General features: G+C 50.6%; 8 protein-coding genes across 8 annotated transcripts; 4 read left to right on the plus strand and 4 right to left on the minus strand.

The window, feature by feature from the left end:
* Positions 1–245: 245 nt before the first annotated feature.
* Positions 246–2,387, plus strand: P170DRAFT_496039 (putative amino acid transporter). Its single transcript, XM_024854091.1, has 9 exons — positions 246–559; positions 609–622; positions 671–743; positions 798–1,129; positions 1,176–1,319; positions 1,374–1,786; positions 1,835–1,862; positions 1,909–2,024; positions 2,086–2,387. Exons 1-9 carry the CDS (start codon positions 390–392, stop codon positions 2,170–2,172), a joined length of 1,377 nt encoding a protein of 458 aa, XP_024705111.1. The 5' UTR covers positions 246–389; the 3' UTR covers positions 2,173–2,387.
* Positions 2,388–2,578: 191 nt separating this feature from the next.
* Positions 2,579–4,058, minus strand: P170DRAFT_510262 (TDT family transporter; the record flags this gene model as incomplete). Its single annotated transcript, XM_024854763.1, has 5 exons — positions 3,869–4,058; positions 3,451–3,819; positions 3,105–3,401; positions 2,763–3,048; positions 2,579–2,713 (listed from the first exon to the last, which is right to left on the minus strand). The coding sequence occupies exons 1-5, from the start codon at positions 4,021–4,023 to the stop codon at positions 2,579–2,581; spliced, it is 1,242 nt and encodes a 413-aa protein (XP_024705112.1). The 5' UTR covers positions 4,024–4,058.
* Positions 4,059–5,053: 995 nt separating this feature from the next.
* P170DRAFT_409420 (uncharacterized protein) lies at positions 5,054–6,091 on the minus strand (the record flags this gene model as incomplete). Its single annotated transcript, XM_024846781.1, has 1 exon — positions 5,054–6,091. One exon carries the CDS (start codon positions 6,089–6,091, stop codon positions 5,054–5,056), a length of 1,038 nt encoding a protein of 345 aa, XP_024705113.1.
* A 527-nt stretch (positions 6,092–6,618) lies between these two features.
* On the plus strand, positions 6,619–7,782 carry P170DRAFT_447393 (zinc-dependent alcohol dehydrogenase family protein; the record flags this gene model as incomplete). The annotated part of the gene is made up of 3 exons (XM_024850873.1): positions 6,619–6,777; positions 6,828–7,148; positions 7,291–7,782. The coding sequence occupies 3 exons, from the start codon at positions 6,619–6,621 to the stop codon at positions 7,780–7,782; spliced, it is 972 nt and encodes a 323-aa protein (XP_024705114.1).
* Positions 7,783–8,323: 541 nt separating this feature from the next.
* On the minus strand, positions 8,324–9,527 carry P170DRAFT_409423 (Zn(II)2Cys6 transcription factor domain-containing protein; the record flags this gene model as incomplete). The annotated part of the gene is made up of 2 exons (XM_024846782.1): positions 8,324–9,299; positions 9,393–9,527. 2 exons carry the CDS (start codon positions 9,525–9,527, stop codon positions 8,379–8,381), a joined length of 1,056 nt encoding a protein of 351 aa, XP_024705115.1. The 3' UTR covers positions 8,324–8,378.
* Positions 9,528–10,032: 505 nt separating this feature from the next.
* P170DRAFT_456316 (RTA1 domain-containing protein) lies at positions 10,033–11,007 on the plus strand (the record flags this gene model as incomplete). Its single annotated transcript, XM_024851610.1, has 3 exons — positions 10,033–10,201; positions 10,253–10,501; positions 10,562–11,007. 3 exons carry the CDS (start codon positions 10,033–10,035, stop codon positions 11,005–11,007), a joined length of 864 nt encoding a protein of 287 aa, XP_024705116.1.
* A 126-nt stretch (positions 11,008–11,133) lies between these two features.
* Positions 11,134–12,881, minus strand: P170DRAFT_496054 (MFS general substrate transporter; the record flags this gene model as incomplete). Its single annotated transcript, XM_024854092.1, has 5 exons — positions 12,616–12,881; positions 12,170–12,564; positions 12,068–12,124; positions 11,753–12,019; positions 11,134–11,703 (listed from the first exon to the last, which is right to left on the minus strand). The coding sequence occupies exons 1-5, from the start codon at positions 12,743–12,745 to the stop codon at positions 11,134–11,136; spliced, it is 1,419 nt and encodes a 472-aa protein (XP_024705117.1). The 5' UTR covers positions 12,746–12,881.
* Positions 12,882–13,274: 393 nt separating this feature from the next.
* On the plus strand, positions 13,275–14,884 carry P170DRAFT_426682 (dipeptidase; the record flags this gene model as incomplete). Its single annotated transcript, XM_024847730.1, has 4 exons — positions 13,275–13,748; positions 13,800–13,946; positions 14,006–14,530; positions 14,582–14,884. 4 exons carry the CDS (start codon positions 13,275–13,277, stop codon positions 14,882–14,884), a joined length of 1,449 nt encoding a protein of 482 aa, XP_024705118.1.
* Positions 14,885–14,886: the final 2 nt, after the last annotated feature.

The raw sequence follows: 14,886 nt of genomic DNA on the forward strand, positions 1-14,886 counted from the left end.
TGACGAACATCTCTTAGATGAAGAGAGAAAATGAGAAGCTAGCTTATCAGTGCATGAAGGAATCAGTAAGTCAAGAAACCTGGAATCAAAGGACATATCAGCGAAGGGTCGGAAACACCGATAACGAGGAATGCGGCAAATGTCGTCCACTGCATGATTAGTCTTACTCTGATTGGACTCAGAAATCGCACGCAATAGGTACCCTCAGAATGCACCAATTCTCATGACTCTTTGTCGATTACCTGATCGCGGTTGCATTCGGAAGGTGGAGCCAGACGCAAGGGGTGAGATAGAGTAAACATGTGCTCGATATTTTCTCAGTCCTTCGCTCAGGATTGATCTGGCATTACTGTTGTCTTTACATTTATTTACTCACTGTGATCGTGAAGATGAGTGTTCGGGAGTTGGAGTCCGCCGAGACTCTGTATGAAGAGCCGAGCACCAATGATGATGTCCGAGACGATGAGAAAAAAGACCGACCAGCAGAGCCGTCTCCGATCGACGATCCCTTCGGGAATGAGGAAAATGCGGAGGTCAAATATCGAGTGATGAAGTGGTGGTAAAGTGGTTGTTTCTTGATGGTATATCCTTTTGCTGATCTTCCTTAGGCAGAGCGGAATGCGTGGGTGTTCTTTGATAGTATATCGCAATTATCTCTAATCCTCATCAGTGATGACTGCGCAGAATGTCTCTTTGGGAATTCTGTCTTTGCCATCTGCTGTTGCGACTTTAGGGATCGTTCCGTATGTCGACGACAATCCTCGAAAACGAGCCCCCTACTGATCCACCGAATACAGAGCCGTCGTTATCATTGTGTTCATGTCAGGAGTAGCTTGGTACACTGGTCACATCATCGGCAGAGTGAAATTGAGATACCCACAGATCCACAGCATGAGCGATGCCGGAGGAATATTTTTCGGCCGATTTGCGCAGGAGTTCCTCAGTGTTGGCCAGTTAATATTTCTAATATTTCTCATGGCCAGCCACGTCCTGACATTTTCGGTACTGATGAATGAGCTCACGAACCATGGCGCTTGTACTATTGGATTCTCGGCGATTGGGCTGGTTGTGAGCTTCATCGGGTCATTGCCGCGGCGCATGGAAAAGGTGTATTGGATATCGGTGATATGTAAGTGAGGTTTCCGGGTTGTTTCAAGCGAGACTGACAATGCCAGCCTTCGCCAGTATCCTCATCGCGACAATTGTTACGATGATTGCGATCGGTGTTCAAAATCCAGTGTCGCACCGCCTTCAGATCGCCACTAGCCATGGATTTGCGAAGGAGTTTTTGGCCGTCACAAACATCTTGTTTGCATATAGTATGGCAGTGGAGCATCCACTTTGATATTAATTCTGTTCTAACAACCCACTAGTCGCCCACGTTGCCTTCTTCGGCTTTATTTCGGAAATGCAAAACCCACGAGACTTCCCAAAGTCGCTTGCGATGTTGCAGATTGTCGATACTTGCATGTACGTCGTCACAGCGGTAGTCATCTACTGCTACGCTGGGCCCGACGTCACGTCACCGGCCTTGAGCTCTGCTGGGTCCGTAATGAAGAAAGTTGCCTGGGGACTCGCGATACCGACCGTCGTTTTCTCCGGTGTTATACACGGACATGTCGCTTCGAAATATATTTACGTGCGCATCTTCCGTGGCTCGTCGCAGATACATAGTCGGGGCTTCCGCTCTGTTGGGGCCTGGCTAGGAATTGGGTTTGTGGTGTGGGTGGTTGCTTGGGTTGTGGCGGAGTCCATCCCAGTGTTTAATGACTTGTTGAGTTTGATTGTATGTTCTTACGCTGCTCTATGTTTCACAGGACTAACTTTCGCGCAGAGCTCTTTATTCGGTAGCTGGTTTAGCTGTGAGTGCACATCCAATTGCGCGATAGAATGAGGCTGACCAGACAGATGGACTTCCCGCGGCCTTCGGGCTCGGTATGAACAAGGGCCAGCTATTCTCCTCGGCGAAGAGGACCTGTGTCACTATTATACAGCTGATAGTCCTGGGTATTGCTTGCACTATTGTATGTTTTCTTTTCCTTTGTTTTCTTCGCATTATGCACCATTGTATACTGACATATACAGTGCGGCCTTGGTCTTTACGTCTCTGGCAAATCAATTCATGAAAGTTCTCAGTCGTCTGCTTGGACATGCGCAAACAACGGAAGTTAGACTTTGGGCGCAAATCAGACTCGAAACCCTGGGTCTATCATTACTTGCATCTGATATTCCAAAACTCATTGCCTTGCGTTTATCTTGTTTTCCTGCTTACCCCTTCTTTATTTACGAAAGGTTACCCGGTACGTTGGGGTTAACTTTCTAGTATTTGCTCGCTGCATCGCAGGTGTCTCTTGCTGGTGTTAAACATACTTATTTGTACATCCGGATCGCATTAGTTTCATCGCGGTTAAAATGGCATGGACCGAGGCGAACTCGAAACGATTAAGAAAGCAAGAGTAGTTTCATTTCGTAGAAGGGGCCAGGTTTTAGATATTAGCCAGTTTAAATACAGTCTTTTCGGATTTGCTCCTAGTTCTGTCGCCAGTTGGAATATCCAACCATTTGACGTGACCCAAACCTACTCCGAATCCTCCCGTTTCCTCCGATCCAGATCTGCCACACACGGAGCCTCGAATAGATCCCCTCGTATCGTCCCTCTAATCGTGTGGAAGCTGACCAAAAGCCACAGGAGCACGACAATAACAGAAAAGATCTAAACTTCGTCAATTCCAGTGTCACACCGAGGGAGGAGGCATACTTACAGTCCCAAGGACCGCAAAGAACGTCGACGGCAACTCTCGTCCCAATTGACAAGTGCACATCGCATACACGCCCAGCGGAAATGTCAGTCCCCACCAACTCAAGTTAAATGGGAACTTCCGGGCTCGGATCAGAGAGGCGGCGGCGAAAAACATCCAGATCAAACCGAAAGCCCACATTATTAGCCCGATGATGAAGCCGCCTTCGTAGAAGATGATCCCCGTGGACCCATGTAGTGATTGAGTTTCTGGGAAGATCTTGTAAATACATTCGCCGAGCTTTTGAATCCTGCATAGCTGAAATTAGTAACTGACAAGCCATAAGAAGAACTAGGAAGCTCGTACCCGAAGCCGCCCTGGCCCAGAGGACCCAGGGGCAAGAATACGCTGACAAGAACTGTCTTGGGCGGAAGCTTATGAAGAAGAAGCCGCTGCAAATAAATGGCCATGACCATCATTGCGAGCGGAACGCCCATTCCCCAGAGTGCGTAGCTGACCATCACCGTCCAAAGAGCGTGCTGCGCATTTGGGAGGACGCCTGCTACCACGGCCCCCGATGCTGCGGCGACAACGCATGAGACTATCGGTAGTAGCCAGGCGGCGTTCATGGCTGATAAGCTAATCTCGGTTTTCCGTGTCATTCTATTTTATTGTTTAGCTTGGGTAGCGGAATTCAGACAGGCATTCTTACACTATAAATGGCACCACTGTTGCTGTCATCACCGCAAGAACGGCATCCAGAATCCACAAGGCCCAGGCAAAGTAGGCAGCGCCATCGCCCCATGCTGGGACACACACGTTGCAGAATACACTGATAATGGTCGCCAGGCCCATCGGGAACGTGCCCAGGAACATGGACTGCGCCGGGTGCGTGATCATCGCTTTGAAGATCTCCGGATACAGCGTGTATCGCAGAGTTGCGATGACGCAGAACGTGGCGAAGTAAAGCACATTGAGAACGAAGATAATAATGGAAATGTAGTACAACCAGAGACCATTGTATGGTAGCGTGTTAAGGAGGAGAGACACGATCCCGGTCCCCATGTTCACCGAGAACCATCTATACTGCCTGTTAGTGAGTCGCTAGAGTTTAGATAGCAACGACCTACGCCGGAGTAAAGTTGCGCACAATGCGGCGCCAGCCGACATCGTGTTTCGACCTATTGGCCTCCAGATCGCCGGACTGTGGCGCTGACAGGGCGTTTTCTAGTCCGGCAGGGACTGCGCCCGCGTGGGTGAGCTGAGAATCCGACCCGGACTCCATGTATTGTGTGGAAATTCTGTTCGCTTGAATCGCAAGAATGATTGTTGAGGTGCAAATCAACGATCAACCCAGTCAGTGAGCTCATTCGTCGGGTCTATTGACGTAGATATTGTCGAATCACCGTAAATCTCTGCATTGGGCGCCTGAGCTAGTGTTCCACGGCTTGAAGGTGTGCCAAGACCAATTGTGATAAATGCGAGACATGGCTGCCAAATGACGTGTTATTGAAGGGGCTCTCCTGGGATTCCTGATTCCATTCACATTCCTGATATGTCGGACGCCGATCCAAGATTCAATCGCCGAATGAGCGGCCCGCATGGGATAGTGAATGGTTCATGTTTGAGTATTCGCAACACGGCCGTTCAGTCAGATAGTTGCAAATTGTAAATAGTACTCTGTACGTAGTACTGTTCATCTCATTATTGCTAGGAAATATTCAGGGTAACTGAAAACTAGCCTGTTCTGGGTCGGGCGTTGGGTTGGGCTGCATCGTCGATCAGTCCTAAACCGGCAAAGGCGCGCCCCTTGCGTTGTCCCTTGCAGATAACCAGCAGTGTGTGGTCACCGTTTTCCGCGGGCAAAGGCAGGCTGGATTTACTTTCGGTTTGTCTTCCAGAAAGTTGGTTCTCTACCTGCAGTAGCTGACTGTTCCTGGATTGGAAACTTGGAAACTCGGTCTAAGTGGCTGGGTACTATAAGTTTACATTTCATTGAGGCGTCAACGGATGCAGTCTTTTCTTTCTCGCATGATGTTGTTCTTTTTGCCCATCGAAGAAACGTTGTCACCTTTATTGACGAAATGCGACATTGATTTGTGCATGTAAGCATCGGGGCGGTGGCTGAGGCTGTCTTTATTTTCTTTTTTACAGAGGGGATTTTAGAGGCTTCAAATCGATAAATTGAAATGCGAACTCATGCGGGATTGACGACAGTCGAACATTCGAAAACAAGATAATTGTCGAAGAATCCCTGTCCCGCGTGCAGGACTATGTCACTTCAAATACGGCGAAGTTGTATACGTTTCATCTATTTATTCTCTTGTCTTCTGTACAAATTCCATCGTCTCCCAGTCATGATCACATCCCCACCACAACAAGACGCCTGTGATCATATAACTCCATTCTCTGTCGACCGTCGGATCATCCTTCAGAAGCTCCCGCTGACAAGTATCAAAGACATACAAAATAGTAAAGCATAATTTCAAATAGGCCTTGAGCTTGTCTCTGGTATCATCGGTCGAATGAGCATCCAGTGGATCTTTCACCGTGCTGTCATTCTCTCCCTCCCCATCAATCGGAAGCCCCAATGACTGCCAGAATGCGCGATGCGGGATATTCTGCGCAGGGTAGTCATAATTCGCCACCGCATGATTGAGATACCTTTGAAAGGTCTTGCTTGCGAACAGGGCGCTATCATCGCCACTCAACGGCTTCTTCTCAAACACCGCCCCGAAGACATTCAACGAGATGTACATCTCCAGGGCTCTATGCGCCACGTGATCGACCCCGAACGAATGGCCCCAATGCAGATTCCAGAGATCGTGCAGCGGGATTCGCGGGTGTCGCATCAGCCGAAGAAGAGCTCCCTGGGCTTCCGATGATACGTCAGGTTCGCCCTCAGCGACAATGGTGATGAGCATCTTCACGGCCTCGGCCAAGTCCGCGTCCCCAGTCCCATAGCCCAGGTAGTCTGGATCATCTGGGCTAGCCGCACGATGAATCCAATATTCGAGGTTTTGGTATCGGTCTGAGAAGGGGTTGTCAAATGCAGAGTTCGTGGTGTGTGGACCCAGGCCGTATCTTCTTTCGGGATAGGACAGGAGGGTCTCAGAGAAGAGAGGGCCCGGGTCAGGGATTCCCGACACATCCGGGGCTTTTCTCTCTTGGGTAAGGCCGAATTCGCGGATCGTCGCGATTAGAACGCGACGGAAGTGGTTCAGGTCATTGGATTGGGAGGGGAGGTCTCGAGCGAAGAGATCGGTGGTGTGCGGTGTGATGTGGGGATTGGACTTGATGTATTTGAAATGAGAGGCTGTCGTGTTCCAGGGAATTTTGTGGTCCAGATGCATGTTGATTATGGAGAGAAAAGGAGGTTTGTTTGGATTTGCACGTCGAATTCGAATTGGCACAAATAGTGGATTCACTATGGAGGCCCGAAAATTAGTCATCGGATGCAGAATTCACTAACAACCAGCGACGGCATTTGAAAAGCCAAATGGCTTGCATGACATTCGAATCAAAATGCCAACAGCGTCCATGGCTGCAAGATCAATGCAGTCCAGTCAGGCTGCTTCCTATGGACGAGCTGGAGTTACACAAGAGTGAATATGGCCGACTCGGTCCTCCTCACCGGTCCACGTCTGCCAACGTCATAATTTCGGTGCCGTTGGAACAGTGGAGCAGCCGGTGGAGATACTCCCATTTTGAGGTTTTCATGATTCAGTGGTAGCGAGAATCTGGTGGCGCATTATTCAGGCGCGGCAGACATAGCAAACATGACAGGCTTTTATGCCAAGGCGTCCCCTGGCTTGAATGTCTTTGTTCCAGACGTCCCACACGTCAGACGGCAAATCATCATTCTGCATCCAACAGGAAAATGAGTTCTTCATGCAAGGCGTGGATCTTGTCGGGCCAGGAAGGCCCGAAGAGTCTCGAGTTTGTTGAGAACCAGGAGCTCCCGCCACTGGGAGATCATGACGTGCGCGTCAGAATCCACGCGGCATCTCTCAATCATCGGGATATTGCGATTGCAAAGGTAATTGACCATTTACTTTCGATCCTAAAAGGTGCTGACCCAATATACAGGGCGCCTATAACCTGACTATCGAACCGAATGTCGTTCCTGGGTCTGACGCTGCTGGAGTAGTTGAAGACATCGGTTCGTCTGTAGACGGATTCCAACCGGGAGACCGCGTTTGCACCCATTTGACATCCCATATGCTTGATGATGCTCCCGCGACATTTGCCGATATTGGTGCTGGACTTGGTCAACGCATTCATGGAACTCTCCGCACACATGGGGTGTTTCACGATACATCCCTCGTCAAGATGCCCGGGAATCTGACTTTCGATGAAGCGGCAACCCTAACATGCTCTGGTTTGACTGCGTGGAACGGGTTATTTGGGGTTAAAGGACGGGAGCCGAAGAAGGGCGATGTGGTTTTGGTACAGGGCACTGGAGGTGTCTCTGTCGCGGCATTGCAAGTAAGCAAAGCACACTTTCCCGGCTTCATGAGGCTCACAGCAGACGTCTAACACACCACGATAGTTTTCTCTTGCAGCAGACGCAACTGTCATAGCGACCACAAGCTCAGACGAGAAAGCCGCCAAATTGCGGTCGTTAGGAGCGCACCACATCATCAACTACAAAGCCACCTTAAACTGGGGTGAAGTTGCCAAAGGTCTTAGCCCAGATGGCAAAGGTGTACATACGGTCATTGACGTGGGTGGTCTATCTACACTGCGCCAGTCCCTGCATGCTGTTCGTCCGGAGGGTATGATCGCTTTGACGGGCTTGCTCGGTCAAGCGCCGGATGGCGATGTTCCAAATATCATGGATGGTCTTGTGCATCTATGCACAATCCGTGGGCTTCTATTGGGGACAAGGACCCAGTTTGCGGCTATGAACCAATTCATTGAGAAGGAGAACATTAAACCCGTTGTGGATGACAGGCCTTTTGGTTTGGAGGAGGTTAAGGAAGCGTTTGAGTATTTGTCTCAACAGCGGCATTTTTCGAAAGTTGTGACTCGGACTGCGTGAAGATTGTAGCGTTGAGGAGAGAATCGATTGCAGCGAATGTGGCCAGAGATTGGTCAATTGAGGTTAACCTTTAATTATCGCTCAGTTATTCCCCTTTTAATGACATTCCCCATATCCAGGGGTGCCCATTAGGCATTCCCAGTCCTGCAATCTATTAGCCCAATGTGGAATGAGGCTCGCCTGCTCTTCTCAAGACAGGAAGGCGAGTAACGAGAGACTCTATGAAGAAGGAAATAAATAAACATGAAAAGCCCATTTATTTTAGACAAAAAAAAACTGTACTAATCTTGTTGCTCTATGGGTAAGTAGACACTATTGTCAAATCTCCAGCTAATATTATTGGTTCAAACCAGGTTGGCTAATGAACCTTGGACTTATTCTAGAATTGTTTATTTAAGCTTAAATCTACGATATCTAATCACATCACAAGGAGTGGAGTATGTTCCTCCGCACATTCTATCGACCATTTGGCGTCAGGAACCCCCTAGACACTGAACTATAAAGCTGTAATCTTGACTCCAACTGAGTTCATTTGATTCGACTTCCCGTGAACTTTTGTGCTCAGCATCTACTACTTAATAAATTACATTCCGTACTCATACACTCCTCAATCTAAACTCCTTATCTCGTTGAATAATATCCACAAGCCACGATATCCTCCAGTCCCCGACAGAACCACGCCGCATCGACGCAAGATTCATAATGAACTGCCCCCAACCATCCAACCACCAATTATCGAACAGCAAATGCAACGCTGTCCCATAATACGCCAATATTATCAGCGCCGTCGGCTCCACCTGCAATAAAAGATCCAGGTACTGCGCATCCAGCAGGACCGGCCAGGCTAGGATCGCATTGGGATCTTCCATGGTCATGTACATGTTCAGGACATGGAGGAGGCGGTTCGCCGATTGTAGAAGAACGGCGTTGACGTTGTTGTTGTTGATGGTTTGGTGCATGCAGGGCTCTCGCGGGCGGAGTTGCTCTTCGATAAAGGTTTCAAGATGCGAGCAGAGCTCCCGATCATAGATCGTTCCTGCCGCCCTTTTGCGTAGCTTGCCGATTTTCAACAGCTGGCTCATTCCGCCTTGTTCAATCCATGCGCGTGCTTGTTGTACGACGGATGCGACGCCGCGCACCATCTTGAATACCTCGACGACATCGACGAGGCCCTGGGCGCTGGGGAGCCCCTCGCGGCCTTGGACGCCGAAGGCGAATACCGCGGTCAGGCAGGAGAATGCGAATAGGGCGTGGCAATTCTCTGGCGTCACGTTGCTGAGGAGAGGGGTGCATAGCGTGAGGGAGAGGTTGTTGTGGCGGATCGCTGCTTCTTTGTAGGACTGGCATCGCTCGGAGGGACCTGTATAGCTGAGATGGAGGGCCGAGACTGCGAGGACGCTGTGCATGAGAAAAGGGTAGGCGAGGGCCTCTCGAGGCACGGCGACGCGGACTACATCGGCGAGCTGCTCTTCGTGGGCGAGTGAGAGTGCCGTGGCTACGTGCCACTGGTGCAAGAGCTCCAGATCCAATAGCGGAAGGCTAGAGTCGCCATTGGAGGGTGATGGAGAGTTACTAGACGCCTTTTGGCGTTGTTGAGGTCGTGGCGCAACGCTTTGGAATGCGCAGGCAAGTTGTTTTCGATGACAGGGGCCGCAGTAGGGTCGAGCCTCGTCACATTTTATTCTCCGTTGTTTGCACTGCAGGCAGCCGTGGTGCGACTTTTTATGAGACCGGCGTAATGGCATTTTCGCTTATGATTTTCGGGCAAAAAGAAATCAGGGGAGAGAGGCGAGCCATGTGGGTGACGATGGTCTATCGCATCACTTTCCGAGATGTCCGTGAACTTTGCCTGGTTCGGCATGGTTTACGACAACGACTGGGTCTGCTGGGGAACCCGCAGCCAATTAGACTGGAATCACGTCGATTATAAATAACTCTCTGCAAAGCTTAAGAACAGCGTCTGTCCTGATTGGCCGCGTGTTTGTCGCGAAAAAATACGAGTAGATTTGGCGACGCTCGCGAATCTACAGTGGAGGACGAGATCTATCCACATGGAGAAGGAGAACTGCTTTAATCAAATGCCCAGAATTGGCGGCGCAGTTGGAGACGTTCGTCCGTCTCGAAAAAGTAAAGTTTTCGACCCTATTCTCCGTGTTGGCGAGCCTACTCCTTTGACAGGATGTGCTGGTGATTTAAATTCTCCCCTCTCGGCTTCAAGTCAACGGTCAGATATCTCACCAGTCTGCCAAAATGCCCCATCTCGAGGCGAGAGAAGGATTCAAGTTCTTCCATTATACTCCGAATCTCGGTGCAGCAGTGGTGTTTATTATCTGCTTCGTCGCCACGACCATTTTCCACACATATCAGCTGTTCCGCACGCGAACATGGTTCTTCATCGCCTTTGTCCTCGGGGGATACTGTTCGTCACTCTCCAATTTCTTTTCCCTTGGAATTTTACTAACGGCAGCAGTTGAATGGATTGGCTACTGCGCACGAGCAGTTGCAGCCAACCAATCCCCCGACTGGACTCTCGGTCCCTTCATTGTGCAATCCGTTCTTCCTCTTGTGGCCCCCGCCCTCTTCGCCGCCAGTATATACATGGAGCTAGGTCGTCTCATTGTGGTCCTCCACGCCGAGAAACACAGCCTAATCAGGGTCAAATGGATGACCAAGATCTTCGTGACGGGCGATGTTCTCTCCTTTCTCCTCCAAGCAGCCGGTACATTTGCTCTTACTTCCACATGTTGTTATCGCCCAATGCATATCTAACACAATGCAGGTGCCGGGCTCATGGGCATGAAGTCCAAAATGGCCGAAAACGGACCCAACATCATCATCGGCGGTCTTGTCATCCAAGTCCTCTTCTTCGGCTTCTTCATGATTTCCTCCGCTGTGTTCCACACGCGCATGCATCGGGATCCGACGCCATACTCGCTTTCCATTCCCCTCCGCTGGACGGAGATCATCTATGTGCTGTACGCGGCTAGTCTGTTGATCCTGGTGCGGTCGATCTTCCGGTTGATTGAGTATGCACAGGGGAATGACGGGTACTTGATTTCTCACGAGGTGTTTTTGTATATATTTGATGCGCTGCTGATGTTTGCGACGATGTTAGTGTTTCATGTGGTGCATCCAAGTGAGTTGAATGTTTGGTTGAAGGGGAAGGGGGTTTACACGAGGGGCATCAAGGTTGAGAAGTTTGTCGGGAATGGGGAGTTTGCTTAGTTTTGTTTAGGATCGGAGGAAGGTGGTCGATTAGCATGTTGCATTAGCGCACAGAAGAGGTCAAACAATCTCATATAAGGTCTATTCATCAATCACGACATTCTAGAGCAGAATCCAGCTGTAAATCTACAACATATAGCGGAATCCCGGCGCTGCTTTCCCACGCATCTTCTCCCGCTCCTCCAGCGACATGCCAGCATCCAACCGCTGATTCATTCGCTTATATTGAATCCTCATCAGGAAGCAAATAACCACAAAGACAGCCTGGCACGCAAACACGGTCGTCAATGCCGGTCGGTAGATCGGCGCATCCTGCGCTCTATACGCCCCCGAGGACACAATCCCTCCGAGATTCTGGAACATTGAAAGGAGGCCTAAGGACACGGCACGCGTGGATGTCGACGGCGTGTTTGTGCCTACCCACGCGGGCACGAGCAGCGAGGGCGTGAAGGTTCCAAACGTGATGAGATATGTAAGGAAGTAGCCGACCTTGACGTGCTTGACGAGGTCCAGCGAGCCGAGGAGGATCCAGCCGATCATAGACACGATGATGGGGCCGATGGAGAACCAGGCGCGCTGTTGCGTAAGGTCCGAGAGGTAGCATGTTGTTAGCTGGATGGCGGCTGCGGTCAGGTTGGGACCGATCGTGTAGAGGTTTGCTTGTACGGCGTCGTCGGTGAGACGCTTGATCATAACCTGGGATGGTCAGCTTCAGTAGGTAGGTAGTGAGGGTGAGTTGACGTACAGGGAGGAAGTTAGAGCTGCTGGCAACGCCAACTCCATATAGCAGGGCACAGAATGCGAACACCCAAATCTTCCAGTCTTTCAGTGCCTGTAGACCCTCCACCCAGGAGAAGTCTTCCTTCTCGAGCGCCATTCGCTGTCCGGCGCATTTCTTTTGTTCCTCGGTGAAGAATGGCGAGGATTGCACACTTCGAGGAAGCCAGAGCAAGGCCCACGCGCCGACTGCGACGCCCATTGCTCCTTCGATCAGAAAGAGATATTGCCATCCCTGCATATATTAGCGTTTCGGGACAGGTACATGAGGATAGAGACCTACTGTCAGCTTTCCGTTCCACTGGAACACGCTCCACGAGATCAAACCACTTATAGCGCCCTGTATACATTAGCTGCAGCTCACCAATCAAACCAGGTCACTCACAGCAATGAAACCCATCATCAGGAAAAGGGACAGGCGCAACCCAAGCTCCTTCCTTGTATAGAAAAGCGTGCAATAGAAGGTTGCACAAGGAATAAAACCCGCCTCCATCATGCCCAAGATGACTCGGCAAGCCAATAAACTACCGAAATTCTTGACTGCTGCTGTGATCATAGCCAAGCTGCCCCAGCCAATGACGAGGATGGGAATGATAACAGCTGCATTGAGTCGCTTCGAAAGCACGGTCGCGGGGATATTGAAAAGCGCATATGGGATGTAAAAAAGGATGAGAACGAGGGAGTACTGGTTGCCGTGCAGATTGAGATCCGCTTCGAGAGTGCCACTCTTTGCGTTTCCGAGGTTCGCCCGGTCGAGAGTATGCGTTAAGTAAAGGAGAGCTGCAGGAAAGTCAGTATAGGCGTCCAGACCATCGCATTGGTCGTTCTTACCAAGTGTAGGAAGTAGAACAATGTCTAGTCGTCGCAACAGAGATTTCTCTACTTTGCGATCGATTTCTTCCGGTTGAGAATTTGACTCCACATCGTCATTCACATTTTGCTCGGTCGGCGAGACACCCATTGTGAGGTTATAGTATTTGCTGAGTGGGTTTCGATCCAAACAGATCAACTGCTCCCAGGCGATTAAATATAGCGGCGTCAAGCCCGGACCTAGATCAAGTTAACAATTCGCCACGGGCTCCCTAAGCCTGTTTCCGGACTCAATCGCCAATTTGGAAGAGCAGAGAGCAACTATTCAACTATTCATTGTTTTGTTGCTCCGACACAATCCCTGCAGTATTTTTGACCGGATTTCGGTCCGCATCCGACGCTATCACGAGCTCGTCATTTTCGGTCAGTTGATAACATCAAGAACCAGGATGAGCACCAATTAAACGCCTTTACTGCATCGGTTCAATGACTCCAGAATGCCAAGGGGCTATTTCCGGTGTTCTCCGTTTATATGTAAGGGCTGTGATGTGGGATCTGAGGTCTCCAACGGCAGTGCGGGGACTCCAGCAGGTCTATCTTCAGATGGAATTCCCATTGTGAGATATAAAGAATTCACCGAGCCCAAAGTACTGGGTTCAGTGTTTTAGTAACAAACCACGATGTCAACCACATTCTCTCCCGCAAGCTCTGCAATCAACAGAGACACCGAAACCCCCCGCGATGCGAGCTCCAACGAAGTCACTCTCCACCCGAATCGTCGCAATGCGCAATCACCGACTCGGAGATTCTGGCACTGGCCGTCGATTTTAGTGACAGCTTCCATCGCAGCGCTGATTTCTCCCGTATACCAGCTTGCGACCGGACTTCTCTACGCGCCCGACCTTCCAGACCCGACAGATTATTTGGGTCGCGCAAAACGCATCTTGAAAACAACGCCGTTAATCGATGGCCACAATGACCTTCCGTATCTGATTCAGGTCGAGCTGCAGAACCACATTTACTCGGATTTCAATCTAAGTAATAGACTGCTGGGACATACAGACTTGACTCGGATGCGCGAGGGGCAGATGGGCGGCCAGTTCTGGAGCATTTTCATCGACTGCGAGCAGATCAGTTACGTGGATGATCCGACGGTATGACTTTTGACCGGCTGCCTGGGGACAATATTGATATGATCACGATAGACATCCGTTCGCGATGCCCTGGAACAGATTGACGTGGCGAAACGCTTGATTCAGAACTATACGACCGATCTGGCATACTGTGAAGATTCGCACTGCGCGCGACAGGCTTTCCGCAATGGCAAAATCGCCAGCATGTTAGGGCTCGAGGTACGCATGACTAGATCCCTCTACCATATTTCCCTCATATCTGACCCCAATCCACCCAGGGAGCCCATCAAGTCGGTAACTCGATCGCCGCCATCCGACAATTCTACGACCTCGGAGTCCGCTACATCACCACCACGCATAACTGCGACAACGCCTTCTCGACCTCCGCGTCGACCGTCGCGGCGGGCGGCGAAGACGGTGGCCTGACTCCCTTTGGCCACGAATACGTGAAGGAAATGAATCGCCTCGGTATGATCATCGACCTATCGCATGTGTCGCATCAGACCATGCGCGACGTTCTCTCCGTGACGCGGTCCCCGGTGATCTTCTCGCATTCAGGCGCCTACGCCCTCCAGCGCCATCTCCGGCATGTTCCTGATGACGTGTTGCGCGGCGTTAAGCGTAATGGAGGAATTGTGATGGTCACTTTCATTAATCGCTTCTTGAACATGGAGGATCCCGATAGTGCGAGTATTCGCGATGTAGTCGATCATATCTTTCACATTGCGGAGGTCGCGGGATGGGAGCATGTCGGTGTCGGAGGTGATTATAGCGGTACACCGGAGGTTCCGATCGGATTGGAGGTGAGTTCTCGTTCCTATCTTGTAACTCAATCGGTGCTAATTAGTCCACAGGATGTCTCCAAATACCCCCACCTTGTCGCTGCTCTGCTGGAACGAGGCGCCACCGACGAGCAAGCGCGCCTTTTCGCGGGCGAGAATATCCTGCGCGTATGGAGCGAGATTGAGCAGACCGGGGCGTGGATCCGAGGCGAAGGCACGAAGGAATCGCTACCAAACGAAGCTGTCTGGGAAGGAAGACGGTGGACCAAAGGGCATAGCTGGTTGCCGTTCATGTTCTCGGGCACGAGGTCCAGACTGCACGGCGGGAAGAAGGGTCCTAAGCCGGGAGCCAATGATTTTAGTATTAAGATTTGATC

This window comes from Aspergillus steynii (genome assembly GCF_002849105.1).
Source record: "Aspergillus steynii IBT 23096 chromosome Unknown P170scaffold_4, whole genome shotgun sequence".
NCBI lineage: Eukaryota > Fungi > Ascomycota > Eurotiomycetes > Eurotiales > Aspergillaceae > Aspergillus > Aspergillus steynii.

Coding starts and splice junctions, on each gene's coding strand:
- P170DRAFT_496039 (XM_024854091.1), top strand. CDS start 390: ATGAGTGTTCGGGAGTTGGAGTCCGCCGAGACTCTGTATGAAGAGCCG. Junction 744..797: donor GCGACTTTAGGGATCGTTCC/GTATGTCGACGA, acceptor CACCGAATACAG/AGCCGTCGTTATCATTGTGT. Junction 1,787..1,834: donor ATGACTTGTTGAGTTTGATT/GTATGTTCTTAC, acceptor ACTTTCGCGCAG/AGCTCTTTATTCGGTAGCTG.